At 44.7% G+C, this 20,718-nt stretch overlaps 1 protein-coding gene across 1 annotated transcript in view; it reads left to right on the top strand.

The window, feature by feature from the left end:
* crocc2 (ciliary rootlet coiled-coil, rootletin family member 2) overlaps window positions 1-20,718 on the top strand; it is a 214,643-nt gene that overhangs the window by 186,985 nt on the left and 6,940 nt on the right. The window contains exons 30-35 of the mRNA XM_042322865.1: window positions 729-892; window positions 1,337-1,530; window positions 2,646-2,751; window positions 6,749-6,889; window positions 16,823-16,972; window positions 17,494-17,697. Coding sequence (XP_042178799.1) covers window positions 729-892; window positions 1,337-1,530; window positions 2,646-2,751; window positions 6,749-6,889; window positions 16,823-16,972; window positions 17,494-17,697 — 959 coding nt within the window. The remainder of the gene's footprint in view (window positions 1-728; window positions 893-1,336; window positions 1,531-2,645; window positions 2,752-6,748; window positions 6,890-16,822; window positions 16,973-17,493; window positions 17,698-20,718) is intronic.

Genomic DNA, 20,718 nt, shown 5'->3' with positions numbered 1-20,718 from the left:
TGTATGGGTCTCAGATCTCTATGTCTGTTGTCCAGGGAAGAGAGAGCCTGTATGGGCCTCGGATCTCTATGTCTGTCTGTTGTCCAGGGAAGAGAGAGCCTGTATGGGCCTCGGATCTCTATGTCTGTTGTCCAGGGAAGGGAGAGCCTGTATGGGCCTCGGATCTCTATGTCTGTCTGTTGTCCAGGGAAGAGAGACCCTGTATGGGCCTTGGATCTCTATGTCTGTGTGTTGTCCAGGGAAGAGAGAGCCTGTATGGGCCTCGGATCTCTATGTCTGTTGTCCAGGGAAGGGAGAGCCTGTATGGGCCTCGGATCTCTATGTCTGTTGTCCAGGGAAGGAGAGCCTGTATGGGCCTCGGATCTCTATGTCTGTTGTCCAGGGAAGGGAGAGCCTGTATGGGCCTCGGATCTCTATGTCTGTCTGTTGTCCAGGGAAGGGAGAGCCTTGGGCCTCTAGGGAAAGAGAGCCTGTATGGGCCTCGGATCTCTATGTCTGTGTCTCTATGTCTGTCTGTTGTCCAGGGAAGAGAGAGCCTGTATGGGCCTCGGATCTCTATGTCTGTTGTCCAGGGAAGGGAGACCCTGTATGGGCCTCGGATCTCTATGTCTGTGTGTTGTCCAGGGAAGGGAGAGCCTGTATGGGCCTCAGATCTCTCTGTCTCTGTGTTGTCCAGGGAATGGAGAGCCTGTATGGGCCTCAGATCTCTCTGTCTCTGTGTTTTCCAGGGAAGAGAGAGGTGTCGGAGCAGCTGTACGGGGCTCAGACCTCCCTCTCCCTGCAGGAGGAAGTGACACGGCGAGGGGACAGGGACAGGAAGAGCCTGGCAGAGGAAGTAGTTAAACTCAAGACCAGTCTGCAGACCTCTGAAGCTAATAGTAGGACACTGCAGGTACCGTTAACTACCCTGGCTTAAAGTCATCCAACCTTACGCTGTTTCATGTTGACTGAGCAGGGATGGAGATCTGGGGACACAACGTGACAAATCTTACAGTTCATTGATTGATTGATTGGCTGAATTTGTGATTTGATTGAATGGCTGACTGATGGACCGACTGACTATTGACTGACTAAACTGACTGAGTGTTGACTGACTGACTGAGTGTTGACTGACTGAGTGTTGACGGACTGACTGAGTGTTGACGGACTGACTGACTGACTGACTGACTGAGTGTTGACTGACTGACTGAGTGTTGACTGACTGAGTGAGTGTTGACTGACTGACTGACTGAGTGTTGACGGACTGACTGACTGAGTGTTGACTGACTGACTGAGTGTTGACTGACTGATTGGATGGCTGGCTGGCTGACTGACTGACTAACTGACTGAGTTCCAGGAGAAGCTGGATCGTTCCCGGGCCGGGGAGGCTCGCTGTGAGGGGGAGCGTCAGAGGCTGAAGGAGGCCCTGGAGACAGCGGAAAGCCGGGCCTCACGTCTGGAGCTCACCCAGAGGACCCTAGAGGGAGAGCTGGAACGGGCACAGCGGAGGGCAGCCGAACTGGAAGGAGAGGTGGCAGCCCTGGGGGAGAGGTCATTGGTTTCCTGTATTTATAATCTGGTGTTTATATTATTGTTACGTGATAGTTATCGCTATCAGGGAAGCCTTATCCAGCCAAAACAAGAGGACCACGATGGAAATAATAAATCCTCCTAAACGTTAAGTCCGTTAAAACACCAGGGGACTTTGAGCGGTTCTGAATCAGTTTCCGATTGATATTTCTGTGTACAACACGCTCTGTGAACGGCGCAACATCAATTGCTTTACGCTCCCTAAAAGCGCTGGTTGTCCACATTCATATACACTATTGCAAAGCACAGCTGTGAGATTCACAGGCACAGGAAATCGTTAATTTGCATAGGAAGCGACATGTCACATTTTCTGGCCTATCCAGACAATGGAAGGATTTCCTGTGCCTGTGAAACGAAGAGAGTCTAGCAAATGCAACAATAGTAGTTTCATCTCACTTCTCGGATGGATTTAGAGCTCTCAACGTGACAAACAAAAAGTACATTTAATAAAACATGTAGATTTGAAACAAGACCACTTTGTCTTGGTCGAAGACGGACGAGTCCTGGACACATTTGAATGGTGTTTCTGCGTCTCTCAGAGGACATTTAAGCAGAAAGGTCTCTGTCATCAGTTATATGAAATGGTGTCAATATCAGACTGTCACTATGTTTGTTCATATTTATTTATTTTACAGGTATAAGAAAGGGGAATTATTATAATAAAGTTGTTTTGATTGTTACTATATTTATACAGCATTTGTAGTTATTTCGAAGCCCTTTTCTCCCCATACTTTTGTTAAATAGGAACTACATCATTTATGATATTTCATATTTTCATAATATTTGTACGATGTACTAGAGCTTATGTCCTCAAAAGTGAGTACACCTCAGCAATGTATAACTATTTCTACCAGAAAGTTGAGTTCCAGAACTTTCTAAAACTATCCACTATTATTACTAATTGTTTATATGGCCATCAAATGAAACATATATTATTTTTGGGTCTGTCTATTTAGGGGGAAATCTACATTAAACATGTTTTATTGTTTGTTATGTTCAATCATTTTAAATGCATTGTATCCAAATGGGTTGTTGAATTGTGTTTTTTTGAATTGTCAAATAAATCCAATGAAAAGGCTAGCAGAGCTGAGGAGAGAGCTGGGGGTGACTGAGGACCGGGCGGCTGGGCTGAGGGTGAACGAGGAGCGGCTGGCTACGGCCCTGGCCTGGGCTGAGCTCCAGGTATGTACTGGACTGGATTGGGCTGAGCTCCACGTATGTACTGTACTGGACTGGGCTGAGCTCCAGATATGTACTGTACTGGACTGGGCTGAGCTCCAGGTATGTACTGTACTGGACTGGGCTGAGCTCCAGGTATGTACTGTACAGGACTAGGCTGAGCTCCAGGTATGTACTGTACTGGACTGGGCTGAGCTCCAGGTATGTACTGAACTGGACTGGGCTGAGCTCCAGGTATGTACTGAACTGGACTGGGCTGAGCTCCAGGTATGTACTGTACTGGACTGGGCTGAGCTCCAGGTATGTACTGTACTGGACTGGGCTGAGCTCCAGGTATGTACTGTACTGGACTGGGCTGACCTCCAGGTATGTACTGTACTGGACTGGGCTTGCCTCCAGGTATGTACTGTACTGGACTGGGCTGAGCTCCAGGTATGTACTGGACTGGGCTGAGCTCCAGGTATGTACTGAACTGGACTGGGCTGAGCTCCAGGTATGTACTGAACTGGACTGGGCTGAGCTACAGGTATGTACTGTACTGGACTGGGCTCCAGGTATGTACTGTACTGGACTGGGCTGAGCTCCAGGTATGTACTGTACTGGACTGGGCTGAGCTCCAGGTATGTACTGTACTGGACTGGGCTGAGCTCCAGGTATGTATTGTACTGGACTGGGCTGAGCTCCAGGTATGTACTGTACTGGACTGGGCTGAGCTCCAGGTATGTACTGTACTGGACTGGGCTGAGCTCCAGGTATGTACTGAACTGGACTGGGCTGAGCTCCAGGTATGTACTGAACTGGACTGGGCTGAGATCCAGGTATGTACTGGACTGGGCTGAGCTCCAGGTATGTACTGTACGGGACTGGGCTGAGCTCCAGGTATGTATTGTACTGGACTGGGCTGAGCTCCAGGTATGTACTGTACGGGGCTGACTGGGCTGAGCTCTCAGGTATGTACTGTACTGGACTGGGCTGAGCTCCAGGTATGTATTGTACTGGACTGGGCTGAGCTCCAGGTATGTACTGTACTGGACTGGGCTGAGCTCCAGGTATGTACTGAACTGGACTGGGCTGAGCTCCAGCTATGTACTGTACTGGACTGGGCTGAGCTCCAGGTATGTACTGTACTGGACTGGGGTGAGCTCCAGGTATGTACTGTACTGGACTGGGCTGAGCTCCAGGTATGTACTGAACTGGACTGGGCTGAGCTACAGGTATGTACTGTACTGGACTGGGCTCCAGGTATGTACTGTACTGGACTGGGCTGAGCTCCAGGTATGTACTGTACTGGACTGGGCTGAGCTCCAGGTATGTACTGAACTGGACTGGGCTGAGCTCCAGCTATGTACTGTACTGGACTGGGCTGAGCTCCAGGTATGTACTGTACTGGACTGGGGTGAGCTCCAGGTATGTACTGTACTGGACTGGGCTGAGCTCCAGGTATGTACTGAACTGGACTGGGCTGAGCTACAGGTATGTACTGTACTGGACTGGGCTCCAGGTATGTACTGTACTGGACTGGGCTGAGCTCCAGGTATGTACTGTACTGGACTGGGCTGAGCTCCAGGTATGTGCTGTACTGGACTGGGCTGAGCTCCAGGTATGTGCTGTACTGGACTGGGCTGAGCTCCAGGTATGTACTGTACTGGACTGGGCTGAGCTCCAGGTATGTACTGGACTGGGCTGACCTCCAGGTATGTACTGTACTGGACTGGGCTGAGCTCCAGGTATGTACTGGACTGGGCTGAGCTCCAGGTATGTACTGTACTGGACTGGGCTGAGCTCCAGGTATGTACTGTACTGGACTGGGCTGAGCTCCAGGTATGTACTGAACTGGACTGGGCTGAGCTCCAGGTATGTACTGAACTGGACTGGGCTGAGCTACAGGTATGTACTGTACTGGACTGGGCTCCAGGTATGTACTGTACTGGGCTGAGCTCCAGGTATGTACTGTACTGGACTGGGCTGAACTCCAGGTATGTACTGTACTGGACTGGGCTGAGCTCCAGGTATGTATTGTACTGGACTGGGCTGAGCTCCAGGTATGTACTGTACTGGACTGGGCTGAGCTCCAGGTATGTACTGTACTGGACTGGGCTGAGCTCCAGGTATGTACTGTACTGGACTGGGCTGAGCTCCAGGTATGTACTGTACTGGACTGGGCTGAGCTCCAGGTATGTACTGGACTGGACTGGGCTCCAGGTATGTACTGTACTGGACTGGGGTGAGCTCCAGGTATGTACTGTACTGGACTGGGCTGAGCTCCAGGTATGTACTGTACTGGACTGGGCTGGACTCCAGGTATGTACTGTACTGGACTGGGCTGAGCTCCAGGTATGTACTGTACTGGACTGGGCTGAGCTCCAGGTATGTACTGTACTGGACTGGGCTGAGATCCAGGTATGTACTGTACTGGACTGGGCTGAGCTCCAGGTATGTACTGTACTGGACTGGGCTGAGCTCCAGGTATGTACTGTACTGGACTGGGCTGAGCTCCAGGTATGTACTGTACTGGACTGGGCTGAGCTCCAGGTATGTACTGTACTGGACTGGGCTGAGCTCCAGGTATGTACTGTACTGGACTGGGCTGAGCTCCAGGTATGTATCCAGGTATGTACTGGGGTACTGGGCTGAGCTCCAGGTATGTACTGTACTGGGACTGGGCTGAGCTCCAGGTATGTACTGTACTGGACTGGGCTAAGCTCCAGCTATGTACTGTACTGGACTGGGCTGAGCTCCAGGTATGTACTGGACTGGACTGGGCTCCAGCTATGTACTGTACTGGACTGGGGTGAGCTCCAGGTATGTACTGTACTGGACTGGGCTGAACTCCAGGTATGTACTGTACTGGACTGGGCTGAACTCCAGGTATGTACTGTACTGGCCTGGGCTGAGCTCCAGGTATGTACTGTACTGGACTGGGCTGAGATCCAGCTATGTACTGTACTGGACTGGGCTGAGATCCAGCTATGTACTGTACTGGACTGGGCTGAGCTCCAGGTATGTACTGTACTGGACTGGGCTGAGCTCCAGGTATGTACTGTACTGGACTGGGCTGAGCTCCAGGTATGTATTGTACTGGACTGGGCTGAGCTCCAGGTATGTATTGTACTGGACTGGGCTGAGCTCCAGGTATGTACTGTACTGGACTGGGCTGAGCTCCAGGTATGTACTGTACTGGACTGGGCTGAGCTCCAGGTATGTACTGTACTGTACTGGACTGGGCTGAGCTCCAGGTATGTACTGTACTGGACTGGACTGGGCTGAGCTCCAGGTATGTACTGTACTGGACTGGACTGGGCTGAGCTCCAGGTATGTACTGTACTGGACTGGCCTGGGCTGAGCTCCAGGTATGTACTGTACTGGACTGGGCTGAGATCCAGGTATGTACTGTACTGGACTGGTTTGAGCTCCAGGTATGTACTGAACTGGACTGGGCTGAGCTCCAGGTATGTACTGTACTGGACTAGGCTGTACTGGACTGGGCATATGTTCTGCTTTTCTTAATGTCCCCTTTAAGGAGCATTATAACATTTTACTGCAGTGGGTTAAATCAGGGTCACACAGTGTTTCTTGGTAGTCCTTAAACAAATCTATTTTGAAACCAAAGTATCCACATGGTTATGGGCTTAAAAGAAGACACCTGTACCATGTCAGATATAGTACAGAAGACAGTATCACAGAAGACTGAAATATAACAAAATATTTTGACAGAGAAACACCGGATTTAATTATGTATTAAAAATTGTAATAACATTCCATCCATGAGACCACTAGAGGGCGCTTTGGTCGTTTGACTGCAGGAAAAGCACCACTGTGGAAATAAGCAATTTTGTGTTATCCTTGTTCGTTAATAAATGAATCCACCCACCAATCCCTCCCTCCCTCCACCCCTCCCTCCGTCCCGCCTCCTCCTCCCTCTCTCATTCCCTCCCTCATTCCTCCCACCCACCCCGCCCTCCCTTCATCCCTCCCTCCCTCCACCCACTCATCTATCCAGGAGGGCCAGCTGAGAGAGCAGCTCCAGGGGTTGTCCACCTCTCTCAGTGACAGTAGTGCCACTGTAGGAGCCATGCAGGAGCAGACCACCCAGCTGCAGATGGCTCTCACCGTCTCAGACCAGGACCGAAGGCTCATGCAGGTAAGGACAGTTTGAGTCCCACATGGCACCTTACTATATCATTGTTCAACTCTTACCGTACGAGTTCCGGAGCCTGCTGGTTTTCTGTTCTACCTGGTGGTTAATTACAGGTCTAAGTCAGTCCCTGATTACAGGGAAACAATGGGGGAAAAAACCCACAGTGGAACTGGCTTTGAGGTCCTATATAGTGCATTGACCATATATAGTAGTGCACTAAATATTCAGTGCCATTTGGGATGCAATGTCTGTCACCAAACCCCACCCACCTGCAGGTATAGTCGGTGGAGATGTCCTCTTTTAAATGAGTGATTTTAACTCCAAATGAATATTCCTGGAAAAGATTTTAAAAACCCCTCACAGTGTGTACACATTACGTATATGTTTTCCAACCTAACGCGAGGCGTTTCTATTTGAAACTTCATGAAAATAAAAATGAAATCATCTTAAAACCTCCATTACTGCTGTTTGATTTACAGTTCAGAACCTTTTTCAGTTTTTATTGTATGTACCTTTGCTGCCCTTAAGGACCTGAAGGATCAGGGGTTTTCGTCCCAATTGATACCCTATGTCCTATATAGCCCCATTGGGCTCTGGTGAAAAATAGTGCACGGTGTAGGGCATAATGGTGCTATTTGGGACTCTGTACCCCTAAATGGTGCGATGAGCTCATTAATTTTCCCTGAGTTCCTCAGGAGAGCCTTAAAGACCGAGGTTGAGGGCTGCTGCTTCAAGTATGCTGTGCAAACAAAAACACTGCAACTCTCTGTATAAATCTTTTTTTTTTGTTTTTTTTGCTCAGGTTTCTGTCAGCCAATAAAAAGCCTCAAACTGAAAAGTCTCTGCCTCTTTAAAAAAAAAATTTAGCATATATTTCTCGGTGCCAATTTAGCTCAAACCCTAGATGTCGGATTAAAAAGAGACTATAGCGTCCATGAAGTGACCATTGGACTTAATATATATATATATATACAGTATTGACTTAAGTTTGTAGTTTTTATTACATTTATAATTTATCATTCTCACATTCTAATTTCTGTCCGTTAAGAACCAATGATGAGCTACCATTTTGTAGCATTTTTGACAATGCTTTTTTTGCTGAAACTCAGAAATCCAACAATAGGTTGGTTGCACCATGCTGCAAGTCATAAGAAGTGTATGGAACAAAACCCAAGTGTCTGTATATAGCTAGCTATATGTTGTTATTCAAGCTGAGGTTAATCGTTAAATGCAAACAGATAATTTTGATTAGCTAGGTAGCTAACTAGTTAACGTTACGTAGCTAACTTTAGCATGCTTGTACAAAGTCCAGCAGCTAGCCTCTGTAGCTAGCTAACACCAGTCAGCTTAAAGTTAGCTAGCTAACTAACAGGCAAATAAATGTAGCTAGCCAATGAATGCGGTTTTGTTTTGAGTAGTTAGATAGCTAGCTAGCTAACATAATGTTATACCAGTCAGATGAGAGCTAACGTTGGCTAGGTAGTTAACCAGCATGCAAGCAAAGCTGGCAGGCTATATTTTCGAAGATACGTCTTTTTGGCATAAAGCTGAAGTCATCATGTGTACACTGCTGATCTAGACACTTTTGTGTAATTGGAGCACTAACAAATGAGCACAAATAAACTAGCGAATGTCCTTGACCTATGTCACTATACTGAGAGAGTGTCTGTTTCTAAAAGTACATACAGTGCCTTGCGAAAGTATTCGGCACCCTTGAACTTTGTGACCTTTTGCCACATTTCAGGCTTCAAACATAAAGATATAAAACTGTATTTTTTTGTGAAGAATCAACAACAGGTGGGACACAATCATGAAGTGGAACGACATTTATTGGATATTTCAAACTTTCTTAACAAATCAAAAACTGAAAAATTGGGCGTGCAAAATTATTCAGCCCCTTTACTTTCAGTGCAGCAAACTCTCTCCAGAAGTTCAGTGAGGATCTCTGAATGATCCAATGTTGACCTAAATGACTAATGATGATACATACAATCCATCTGTGTGTAATCAAGTCTCCGTATAAATGCACCTGCACTGTGATAGTCTCAGAGGTCCGTTAAAAGCGCAGAGAGCATCATGAAGAACAAGGAACACACCAGGCAGGTCCGAGATACTGTTGTGAAGAAGTTTAAAGCCGGATTTGGATACAAAAAGATTTCCCAAGCTTTAAACATCCCAAGGAGCACTGTGCAAGCGATAATATTGAAATGGAAGGAGTATCAGACCACTACAAATCTACCAAGACCTGGCCGTCCCTCTAAACTTTCAGCTCATACAAGGAGAAGACTGATCAGAGACGCAGCCAAGAGGCCCATGATCACTCTGGATAAACTGCAGAGATCTACAGCTGAGGTGGGAGACTCTGTCCATAGGACAACAATCAGTCGTATATTGCACAAATCTGGCCTTTATGGAAGAGTGGCAAGAAGAAAGCCATTTCTTAAAGATATCCATAAAAAGTGTTGTTTAAAGTTTGCCACAAGCCACCTGGGAGACACACCAAACATGTGGAAGAAGGTGCTCTGGTCAGATGAAACCAAAATTGAACTTTTTGGCAACAATGCAAAACGTTATGTTTGGCGTAAAAGCAACACAGCTCATCACCCTGAACACAACATCCCCACTGTCAAACATGGTGGTGGCAGCATCATGGTTTGGGCCTGCTTTTCTTCAGCAGGGACAGGGAAGATGGTTAAAATTGATGGGAAGATGGATGGAGCCAAATACAGGACCATTCTGGAAGAAAACCTGATGGAGTCTGCAAAAGACCTGAGACTGGGACGGAGATTTGTCTTCCAACAAGACAATGATCCAAAACATAAAGCAAAATCTACAATAGAATGGTTCAAAAATAAACATATCCAGGTGTTAGAATGGCCAAGTCAAAGTCCAGACCTGAATCCAATTGAGAATCTGTGGAAAGAACTGAAAACTGCTGTTCACAAATGCTCTCCATCCAACCTCACTGAGCTCGAGCTGTTTTGCATGGAGGAATGGGAAAAAAATTCAGTGCAAAACTGATAGAGACATACCCCAAGCGACTTACAGCTGTAATCGCAGCAAAAGGTGGCGCTACAAAGTATTAACTTAAGGGGGCTGAATAATTTTGCATGCCCAATTTTTCAGTTTTTGATTTGTTAAAAAAGTTTGAAATATCCAATAAATGTCGTTCCACTTCATGATTGTGTCCCACTTGTTGTTGATTCTTCACAAAAAAATACAGTTTTATATCTTTATGTTTGAAGCCTGAAATGTGGCAAAAGGTTGCAAAGTTCAAGGGGGCCGAATACTTTCGCAAGGCACTGTATTTAGGTGTTTTTAGAGCTTAATTTTGTCTTTTGTGTTCCCTGATACTGTTCAACGAGCAATAAGGAGGTGAATCATGGGTAAGTTTCTCAAAAACAAGCCGAATCGACAACAAACAATAATCTGGACCCTTCTATAACCTGCAATTTACATTACAAATAGAGATTTACTTCAGAAATAGGAACATTTTATTTTAAGGCAAAAACGAGAGTGGTTGTTCAGTGTGGAAGAACGGGTGTATAACGCAAATTTCTAGCCTAGCAACCCAAAAGTTGAGTGTTTGAATCTCATCATGGACAACTTAGCATTACCAATGTTTCAACTACTTACTACTTTTTAATGACTTAGCATGTTAGCTAACCCTTCCCCTAGCCCTAACCTTAACATAACTCCTAAACTTAACCCTTTAACTTCACTCTCAACCCTAACCCCTAGCCTAGCTAACCCTTCCCCTAGCCCTAACCTTAACATAACCCCTAAACTTAACCCTTTAACCTTACTCCCAACCCTAACCCCTAGCCTAGCTAACGTTAGCTACCTAGCTGACATTAGCGTTAGAAACCTAGCTAATGTAGGTTGCAACAAATTGGATTTCGTAATATATCGTACGTTAATGCTAATTCATAACATCGTTTACTAATTGCAATTCGTAACATATCTTGCAAACTGGGTGATTGACATGTAGAAATTACATTCCATACGAAACATAACATATCATACTAAATTGAGTGTTTTTGATCTATGTACAGAATAGTACAAAATGCTATGAGACCAGGTTGCTATGAGACCAGGTTGCTATGAGACCAGATTGCTATGAGACCAGGTTGCTATGAGACCAGGTTGCTATGAGACCAGGTTGCTATGAGACCAGGTTGCTATGAGACCAGGTTGCTGTGAGACCAGGTTGCTGTGAGACCAGGTTGCTGTGAGACCAGGTTGCTATGAGACCAGGTTGCTATGAGACCAGGTTGCTATGAGACCAGGTTGCTGTGAGACCAGGCTGCTGTGAGACCAGGCTGCTTTGAGACCAGGTTGCTATGAGACCAGGTTGCTATGAGACCAGATTGCTATGAGACCAGATTGCTATGAGACCAGAGACCAGGTTGCTATGAGACCAGATTGCTATGAGACCAGATTGCTATGAGACCAGATTGCTGTGAGACCAGATTGCTGTGAGACCAGGTTGCTATGAGACCAGGTTGCTATGAGACCAGGTTGCTATGAGACCAGGTTGCTATGAGACCAGGTTGCTATGAGACCAGATTGCTATGAGACCAGGTTGCTATGAGACCAGGTTGCTGTGAGACCAGGTTGCCGACTGCAGCAGCATGCGGTGAAAGGTTGCTGTGAGACCAGGTTGCTAGGAAACGCTGAGACAGCTGATTCAAACAGACTGCTGTCCTCAAGCTTTGACAGGTTGCAGTGATTTATGGACAGACTGAGACCAGGTTGCTATGAGACCAGAGCCTGAAATGTTGCTAAGACCAGGTTGCTGTGAGACCAGGTTGGTTGACAGAGTGCTGAAAAGGCTCCTAGCAGCTGATTCAAACAACTCATCCTCAAGCTTTGACACAGTGATTTATGGCAGACTGGCGGATTGTAGCATGAGCCTGAAATGGAAACAACAGCTGGTTGACAGAGTGCTGGGCTCCTAGCACTGGGCCATCTCTTAAGTGCTTGTTGATGTCCTCCTCCCACTGGGCCATCTCTTAAGTGCTTGTTGATGTCCTCCTAGCACTGGGCCATCTCTTAAGTGCTTGTTGATGTCCTCCTCCCACTGGGCCATCTCTTAAGTGCTTGTTGATGTCCTCCTCCCACTGGGCCATCTCTTAAGTGCTTGTTGATGTCCTCCTCCCACTGGGCCATCTCTTAAGTGCTTGTTGATGTCCTCCTCCCACTGGGCCATCTCTATGAGCTTGTTGGTTTCCTCCTCCCACTGGGCCATCTCTTAAGGGCTTGTTGATGTCCTCCTCCCACTGAAAGAATCCAACTCCTCCCACTGTGTGATGTCAGAGCAGATCACCATTGCCCCGGGAAACATTCGGATGACTGCTTCCATGTCAGCCCTCTTCTGATGCACAAAGGGCTGTCCCCTGCGTGTGTTCCAAGTCCTTTCCACCGAAGTGGATGACTACGGTGTACTCACGGTCACACCTCGTCTTGACAAGAGAGAATATTCCAGAACCCTTCCATTGAGAACAGCTCATCCATATTTTGCGCTCCCTGTAGTCATCTAGCCAGTTACATTGTGTAGTCTCCCCTGTAGTCATCTAGCTAGTTACATTGTGTAGTCTCCCCTGTAGTCATCTAGCTAGTTACATTGTGTAATCTCCCCTGTAGTCATCTAGCTAGTTACATTGTGTAGTCTACCCTGTAGTCATCTAGCTAGTTACATTGTGTAGTCTCCCTGTAGTCATCTAGCTAGTTACATTGTGTAGTCTCCCCTGTAGTCATCTAGCTAGTTACATTGTGTAGTCTCCCCTGTAGTCATCTAGCTAGTTACATTGTGTAGTCTCCCCTGTAGTCATCTAGCTAGTTACATTGTGTAATCTCCCCTGTAGTCATCTAGCTAGTTACATTGTGTAGTCTCCCCTGTAGTCATCTAGCTAGTTACATTGTGTAGTCTCCCCTGTAGTCATCTAGCTAGTTACATTGTGTAGTCTCCCCTGTAGTCATCTAGCTAGTTACATTGTGTAGTCTCCCCTGTAGTCATCTAGCTAGTTACATTGTGTAGTCTCCCCTGTAGTCATCTAGCTAGTTACATTGTGTAATCTTCCCTGTAGTCATCTAGCTAGTTACATTGTGTAATCACATAGTCAATTTTTACTTTACCTTTTCACAACACAGTAAGACAGGGTAGCCTAGTGGTTAGAGTGTTGGACTAGTAACCGAAAGGTTGCAAGTTCAAATCCCCGAGCTGACAAGGTACAAATCTGTCTTTCTGCCCCTGAACAGGCAGTTAACTCACTGTTCCTAGGCCGTCATTGAAAATAAGAAATTGTTTTTAACTGACTTGCCTGGTTAAATAAAGGTAAAATAAAAAATTATGCCAATGCATTACCTTTTCACAACACAGTAAGACATTATCCCAATACATTACCTTTTCACAACACAGTAAGACATTATCCCAATACATTACCTTTTCACAACACAGTAAGACATTATCCCAATACATTACCTTTTCACAACACGGTAAGACATTATCCCAATACATTACCTTTTCACAACACAGTAAGACATTATCCCAATACATTACCTTTTCACAACACAGTAAGACATTATCCCAATACATTACCTTTTCACAACACAGTAAGACATTATCCCAATACATTACCTTTTCACAACACAGTAAGACATTATCCCAATACATTACCTTTTCACAACACAGTAAGACATTATCCCAATACATTACCTTTTCACAACACAGTAAGACATTATCCCAATACATTACCTTTTCACAACACAGTAAGACATTATCCCAATACATTACCTTTTCACAACACAGTAAGACATTATCCCAATACATTACCTTTTCACAACACAGTAAGACATTATCCCAATACATTACCTTTTCACAACACAGTAAGACATTATCCCAATACATTACCTTTTCACAACACAGTAAGACATTATCCCAATACATTACCTTTTCACAACACAGTAAGACATTATCCCAATACATTACCTTTTCACAACACAGTAAGACATTATCCCAATACATTACCTTTTCACAACACAGTAAGACATTATCCCAATACATTACCTTTTCACAACACAGTAAGACATTATCCCAATACATTACCTTTTCACAACACAGTAAGACATTATCCCAATACATTACCTTTTCACAACACAGTAAGACATTATCCCAATACATTACCTTTTCACAACACAGTAAGACATTATCCCAATACATTACCTTTTCACAACACAGTAAGACATTATCCCAATACATTACCTTTTCACAACACAGTAAGACATTATCCCAATACATTACCTTTTCACAACACAGTAAGACATTATCCCAATACATTACCTTTTCACAACACAGTAAGACATTATCCCAATACATTACCTTTTCACAACACAGTAAGACATTATCCCAATACATTACCTTTTCACAACACAGTAAGACATTATCCCAATACATTACCTTTTCACAACACAGTAAGACATTATCCCAATACATTACCTTTTCACAACACAGTAAGACATTATCCCAATACATTACCTTTTCACAACACAGTAAGACATTATCCCAATACATTACCTTTTCACAACACAGTAAGACATTATCCCAATACATTACCTTTTCACAACACAGTAACACATTATCCCAATACATTACCTTTTCACAACACAGTAACACATTATCCCAATACATTACCTTTTCACAACACAGTAAGACATTATCCCAATACATTACCTTTTCACAACACAGTAAGACATTATCCCAATACATTACCTTTTCACAACACAGTAAGACATTATCCCAATACATTACCTTTTCACAACACAGTATGACATATCAGCCCTCTGATTACAATGAAGAGCAAAACGTGCCGCTCTGTCCTGGGCTGCAGCTTAACTAGGTGCTCATGTGAATTTCTTTTTCTTTTTCAGCTTCAGACCAATGTCTTTCTTAAAACTTAGTTTTTTTTTGTTTTTAAAATATTATAGTATTTGGTATTTGGTATTTTATTAGGATCCACAGTAGATATTGCAAAATCAGCAGCTACTCTTCCTGGGGCTCCACACAAAACAGGAAACATAATGCAGGACATTATTAGACAAGAACAACCCAAGGACAGAACTACATACATTAAATATAGGTGTTATAGGCAAAGGATATGAGTATATACTGTATATATTTAAGCAATAAGGTCCGGGCCAAATATACCACGGCTAAGGGCTGTTCTTAGGCACAACTAAAAGCTGTCATCAAGGCAAAGGGTGGCTACTTTAAAAAAAAATCTAAAATCGAAACTATATTTTGATTTGTTTAACACTGTTTTGAGGTTACTACATGATTCCCATATGTGTTATTTCATAGTTTTGATGTCTTCACTATTATTCTACAATGTAGAAAATAGTTGTTTTTTAAATAAAGAAATGCCCCTTGAATGAGTAGGTGTGTCCAAGCTTTTGGATTGGTACTGTATATCATGTGTATCATGAACAAGTGATTGGATTGAGATGTTCCCATCCACATGCATCTACCATTCAACTAACCAATTCTTCACCACATACAGGATCATCAGGGTAGCCTAGTGGTTAGAGTGTAGAGGCGGCAGGGTAGCCTAGTGGTTAGAGTGTAGAGGCGGCAGGGTAGCCTAGTGGTTAGAGTGTTGGACTAGTAACCGGAAGGATCATTCCCAACTAATGTTGAGCATCGGGTTGCACAAATGTATTATTATGTATTTACCTTTATTTAACTAAGTACTGAAACTCTCCACAAATTCCCTGGTCCTCAGGATTTCTAGGATTTGCAAGGAGTTAGCAGCACTAGGAAGGAGGTAGCAGCACTAGGAAGGAGGTAGCAGCACTAGGAAGGAGTTAGTGGCACTAGGAAGGAGTTAGCGGCACTAGGAAGGAGTTAGCGGCACTAGGAAGGAGTTAGCGGCACTAGGAAGGAGTTAGCGGCACTAGGAAGGAGTTAGCGGCACTAGGAAGGAGTTAGCGGCACTAGGAAGGAGTTAGCGGCACTAGGAAGGAGTTAGCGGCACTAGGAAGGAGTTAGCGGCACTAGGAAGGAGTTAGCGGCACTAGGAAGGAGTTAGAGGCACTAGGAAGGAGTTAGAGGCACTAGGAAGGAGTTAGCGGCACTAGGAAGGAGTTAGCGGCACTAGGAAGGAGTTAGCGGCACTAGGAAGGAGTTAGCGGCACTAGGAAGGAGTTAGCGGCACTAGGAAGGAGTTAGCGGCACTAGGAAGGAGTTAGCGGCACTAGGAAGGAGTTAGCGGCACTAGGAAGGAGTTAGGGGCACTAGGAAGGAGTTAGCGGCACTAGGAAGGAGTTAGCGGCACTAGGAGGAGTTAGCGGCACTAGGAAGGAGTTAGCGGCACTAGGAAGGAGTTAGCGGCACTAGGACGGAGTTAGCGGCACTAGGACGGAGTTAGCGGCACTAGGACGGAGTTAGCGGCACTAGGAAGGAGTTAGCGGCACTAGGAAGGAGTTAGCGGCACTAGGAAGGAGTTAGCGGCACTAGGAAGGAGTTAGCGGCACTAGGAAGGAGTTAGCGGCACTAGGAAGGAGTTAGCGGCACTAGGAAGGAGTTAGCGGCACTAGGAAGGAGTTAGCGGCACTAGGAAGGAGTTAGCGGCACTAGGAAGGAGTTAGCGGCACTAGGAAGGAGTTAGCGGCACTAGGAAGGAGTTAGCGGCACTAGGAAGGAGTTAGCGGCACTAGGAAGGAGTTAGCGGCACTAGGAAGGAGTTAGCAGCACTAGGAATCCTGGACTTTTGGAACGTCTCTGGAATGTAGTTTAACTGGCTGGATATACTGCATGAGGCCCTGTCTAATAGTGTGTGTGTGTGTGTGTGTGTGTGTGTGTGTGTGATGTGGATGTGTGTGGAGTGAAGTGTGGGGATGTGTGTGTGGATGGGTGTATGTGTGTGTGTGTTCCTATAGGAGCGTATTGATAAGCTGCGTGAAGCCCTGTCTAACAGTAAGAGACAGAACCATTCCCTGACTGAGAGGGTCCAGAGCCTCCAGAGGACACAGGAGGACACTGACCTACGGGCCTCAGAGCTGGAGAAACAGACCCGGACTCTGAAGAAGGTAAGGGGGGCTTAGTAGCCAGTGTACCTGAAGGACATGAGGGTGGGTGGGGGGGGCTAGTGGCCAGAGGACTCTGAAGAAAGTGGGGGGCTAGTGGCCAGAGGACTCTGAAGGAAGTGGGGGGGGCTAGTGGCCAGAGGACTCTGAAGGAAGTGGGGGGCTAGTAGCCAGAGGACTCTGAAGGAAGTGGGGGGGGCTAGTGGCCAGAGGACTCTGAAGGAAGTGGGGGGCTAGTGGCCAGAGGACTCTGAAGGAAGTGGGGGGCTAGTGGCCAGAGGACTCTGAAGGAAGTGGGGGACCAGAGGACTCTGAAGGAAGTGGGGGGCTAATGGCCAGAGGACTCTGAAGATAAGTGGGGGGCTAGTGGCCAGAGGACTCTGAAATGACATAGGGGGACTAGTGGCCAGATGGACTAAGGAAGTAGGGGGAACACATGTTGATAATGACATAGAGGGACACATGTTGATAATGACATAGAGGGACACTCTAAAATGTTGAAGTTTTGACTGTTCCTCATATAGACCGTGAAGCAAAGGCAGGAGTCTGCAGAGCTCGCTGCCCAGGAGAGCTCTACGCTACAGCAGAAGGACAGGGAAGAGCTCCAGGAGAGGTTGTCCGGCCTCCACAGCACCCTGAAGAAGATGGAGGGAGAGCGGGCAGAGCTGGAGAACTTGCTGGCCCGTCTGGGGAAAGACAAGGCTTCACTCAGAAAGACTCTGGAGAAGGTGAGTCTTCTTGTGGCTGAACGTTCTGCCACATTCAGGATGATGCGTTCACCATACTGAAGCTATCGGCTTGCCTTAATTGTCGACCTGCGGCTAGGCATGCTGGTCAGAATCATCACCATGAGCTAAGCAGAGGTAAATTACCACAGTGGCATGTTGCTGGCCTGTCACCCGTGGCCAAACACAGCCTTGCAGCGTCCGCTAGATGCTTTCTGGGTATTATTTCTAGGTATTATCTCCCGCACCACCAACTCCAGCACCTCCTCTCCCTCTCTCTACCTCTCTCCCTCTCTCTACCTCTCTCTCTCCTTCTCTCTACCTCTCTCTCTCTCTCCCTCTCTACCTCTCTCCCTCTCTCTACCTATCTCTCCCTCTCTCTCTCTCCCTCTCTCTACCTCGCTCTCTCTCTCTCCCTCTCTCTCTCCCTCTCCACCTCGCTCTCTCTCTCTCCCTCTCTCTCCCTCTCTCTCTCCCTCTCCACCTCTCTCTCTACCTCTACCTCGCTCTCTCTACATCTCTCCCTCTCTCCCTCTCTCTCCCTCTCTCTACCTCTCTCTCCCTCTCTACCTCTCTCTCCCTCTACTTCGCTCTCTCTCTCCCTCTCTACCTCTCTCTCCCTCTACTTCGCTCTCTCTCTCCCTCTCTCCCCTCTCTCCCTCTCTCTCCCTCTCTCTCCCTCTCTCCCTCTCTCTACCTCTCTCTCCCTCTACCTCGCTCTCTCTCTACCTCTCTCTTAAACTGGGTTAAATCAAGGTTTATCTATTAATCTTGTTGCACCAAATTTAAATGAATCCTAGTTAAATTAAATCTTTCCTCTAATCTAAATTTCGTCATCATCTCACATATCTTCTGGGAGAAGGGATCAATTCCCTTGGACGGAGGCCCCCCCTCCGGCTCCGGTCTGAAATATCCCCCGTTTCTCCTCTGACGCATCCTTTTTGGCTTTCGCATCCCGCTTTCATCCGATTTGTGTCCCTCTTCTCTTTAATCCTTGTCGATCCATTACATTTGTCACATAAAATGACCCAGGTGTGTCTTCCTTCTTTTTGACAGCCGTGGCGTCTGTCTTTTTATCCTCCAGTAACAGTTACGTTACTAAAATCAGCTGTTACATTACTAAAATCAGCAGTTACGTTACTAAAATCAGCTGTTACGTTACTAAAATCAGCTGTTACATTACTAAAATCAACAGTTACGTTACTAAATTCAGCAGTTATGTTACTAAAATCAACAGTTACGTTACTAAAATCAGCAGTTACTTTACTAAAATCAGCAGTTATGTTACTAAAATCAACAGTTACGTTACTAAAATCAGCAGTTACTTTACTAAAATCAACAGTTACGTTACTAAAATCAACAGTTACGTTACTAAAATCAGTTATGTTACTAAATTCAGCAGTTACATTACTAAAATCAGCAGTTACTTTACTAAAATCAGTTATGTTACTAAAATCAGCTGTTACGTTACTAAAATCAACAGTTACGTTACTAAAATCAGTTATGTTACTAAATTCAGCAGTTATGTTACTAAAATCAACAGTTACGTTACTAAAATCAGCAGTTACGTTACTAAAATCAGCAGTTATGTTACTAAAATCAACAGTTACGTTACTAAAATCAGGAGTTACTTTACTGAAATCAGTTACTTTACTGAAATCAGTTACTTTACTGAAATCAGTTACGTTACTAAAATCAGCAGTTACATTACTAAAATCAGCAGTTACGTTACTAAAATCAGTTACGTTACTAAAATCAGTTACGTTACTTTACTAAAATCAGCAGTTACGTTACTAAAATCAGCAGTTACGTTACTAAAATCAGCAGTTACGTTACTAAAATCAGTTACGTTACTAAAATCAGCAGTTACTTTACTAAATTCAGCAGTTACGTTACTAAAATCAGCAGTTATGTTACTGAAATCAACAGTTACGTTACTAAAATCAGCAGTTCCGTTACTAAAATCAGCAGTTACGTTACTAAAATCAGCAGTTACGTTACTAAAATCAGAAGTTACGTTACTAAAATCAGTTACGTTACTAAAATCAGTTACGTTACGTTACTAAAATCAGTTACGTTACTTTACTAAAATCAGCAGTTACGTTACTAAAATCAGCAGTTACGTTACTAAAATCAGCAGTTACGTTACTAAAATCAGCAGTTACGTTACTAAAATCAGCAGTTACGTTACTAAAATCAGCAGTTACGTTACTAAAATCAGTTACGTTACTAAAATCAGCAGTTACTTTACTAAAATCAGCAGTTACTTTACTAAAATCAGCAGTTACGCTACTAAAATCAGCAGTTACGTTACTCAAATCAGCAGTTATGTTACTCAAATCAGCAGTTCCGTTACTAAAATCAGCAGTTACGTTACTAAAATCAGCAGTTACGTTACTAAAATCAGCAGTTACGTTACTAAAATCAGCAGTTACTTTACTAAATTCAGCAGTTACATTACTAAAATCAGTTATGTTACTAAATTCAGCAGTTACGTTACTAAAATCAACAGTTACGTTACTAAAATCAACAGTTACGTTACTAAAATCAACAGTTGTTACTAAAATCAGCTGTTACGTTACTAAAATCAACAGTTACGTTACTAAAATCAGTTATGTTACTAAATTCAGCAGTTACGTTACTAAAATCAGCAGTTATGTTACTAAAATCAACAGTTACGTTACTAAAATCAGCAGTTACGTTACTAAAATCAGCAGTTACGTTACTAAAATCAGAAGTTGCTTTACTAAAATCAGTTACGTTACTAAAATCAGCAGTTACGTTACTAAAATCAGCAGTTACGTTACTAAAATCAGCAGTTACGTTACTAAAATCAGCAGTTACGTTACTAGATTCAGTTACGTTACTAAAATCCACAGTTACGTTATTAAAATCCACAGTTACGTTACTAAAATCAGTTACTTTACTAAAATCAGTTACGTTACTAAAATCAGCAGTTACGTTACTAAAATCAGCCCCGACAAATAGTTAGTTTTCATAATGGGAGAAATTTGAACGTCTTTG

Source organism: Oncorhynchus tshawytscha, linkage group LG06 (genome assembly GCF_018296145.1).
Source record: "Oncorhynchus tshawytscha isolate Ot180627B linkage group LG06, Otsh_v2.0, whole genome shotgun sequence".
NCBI classification, from domain to species: domain Eukaryota; kingdom Metazoa; phylum Chordata; class Actinopteri; order Salmoniformes; family Salmonidae; genus Oncorhynchus; species Oncorhynchus tshawytscha.
The sequence above is the reverse complement of the archived record's forward strand: the minus strand, read 5'-3'. Positions and strand labels throughout refer to the sequence as shown.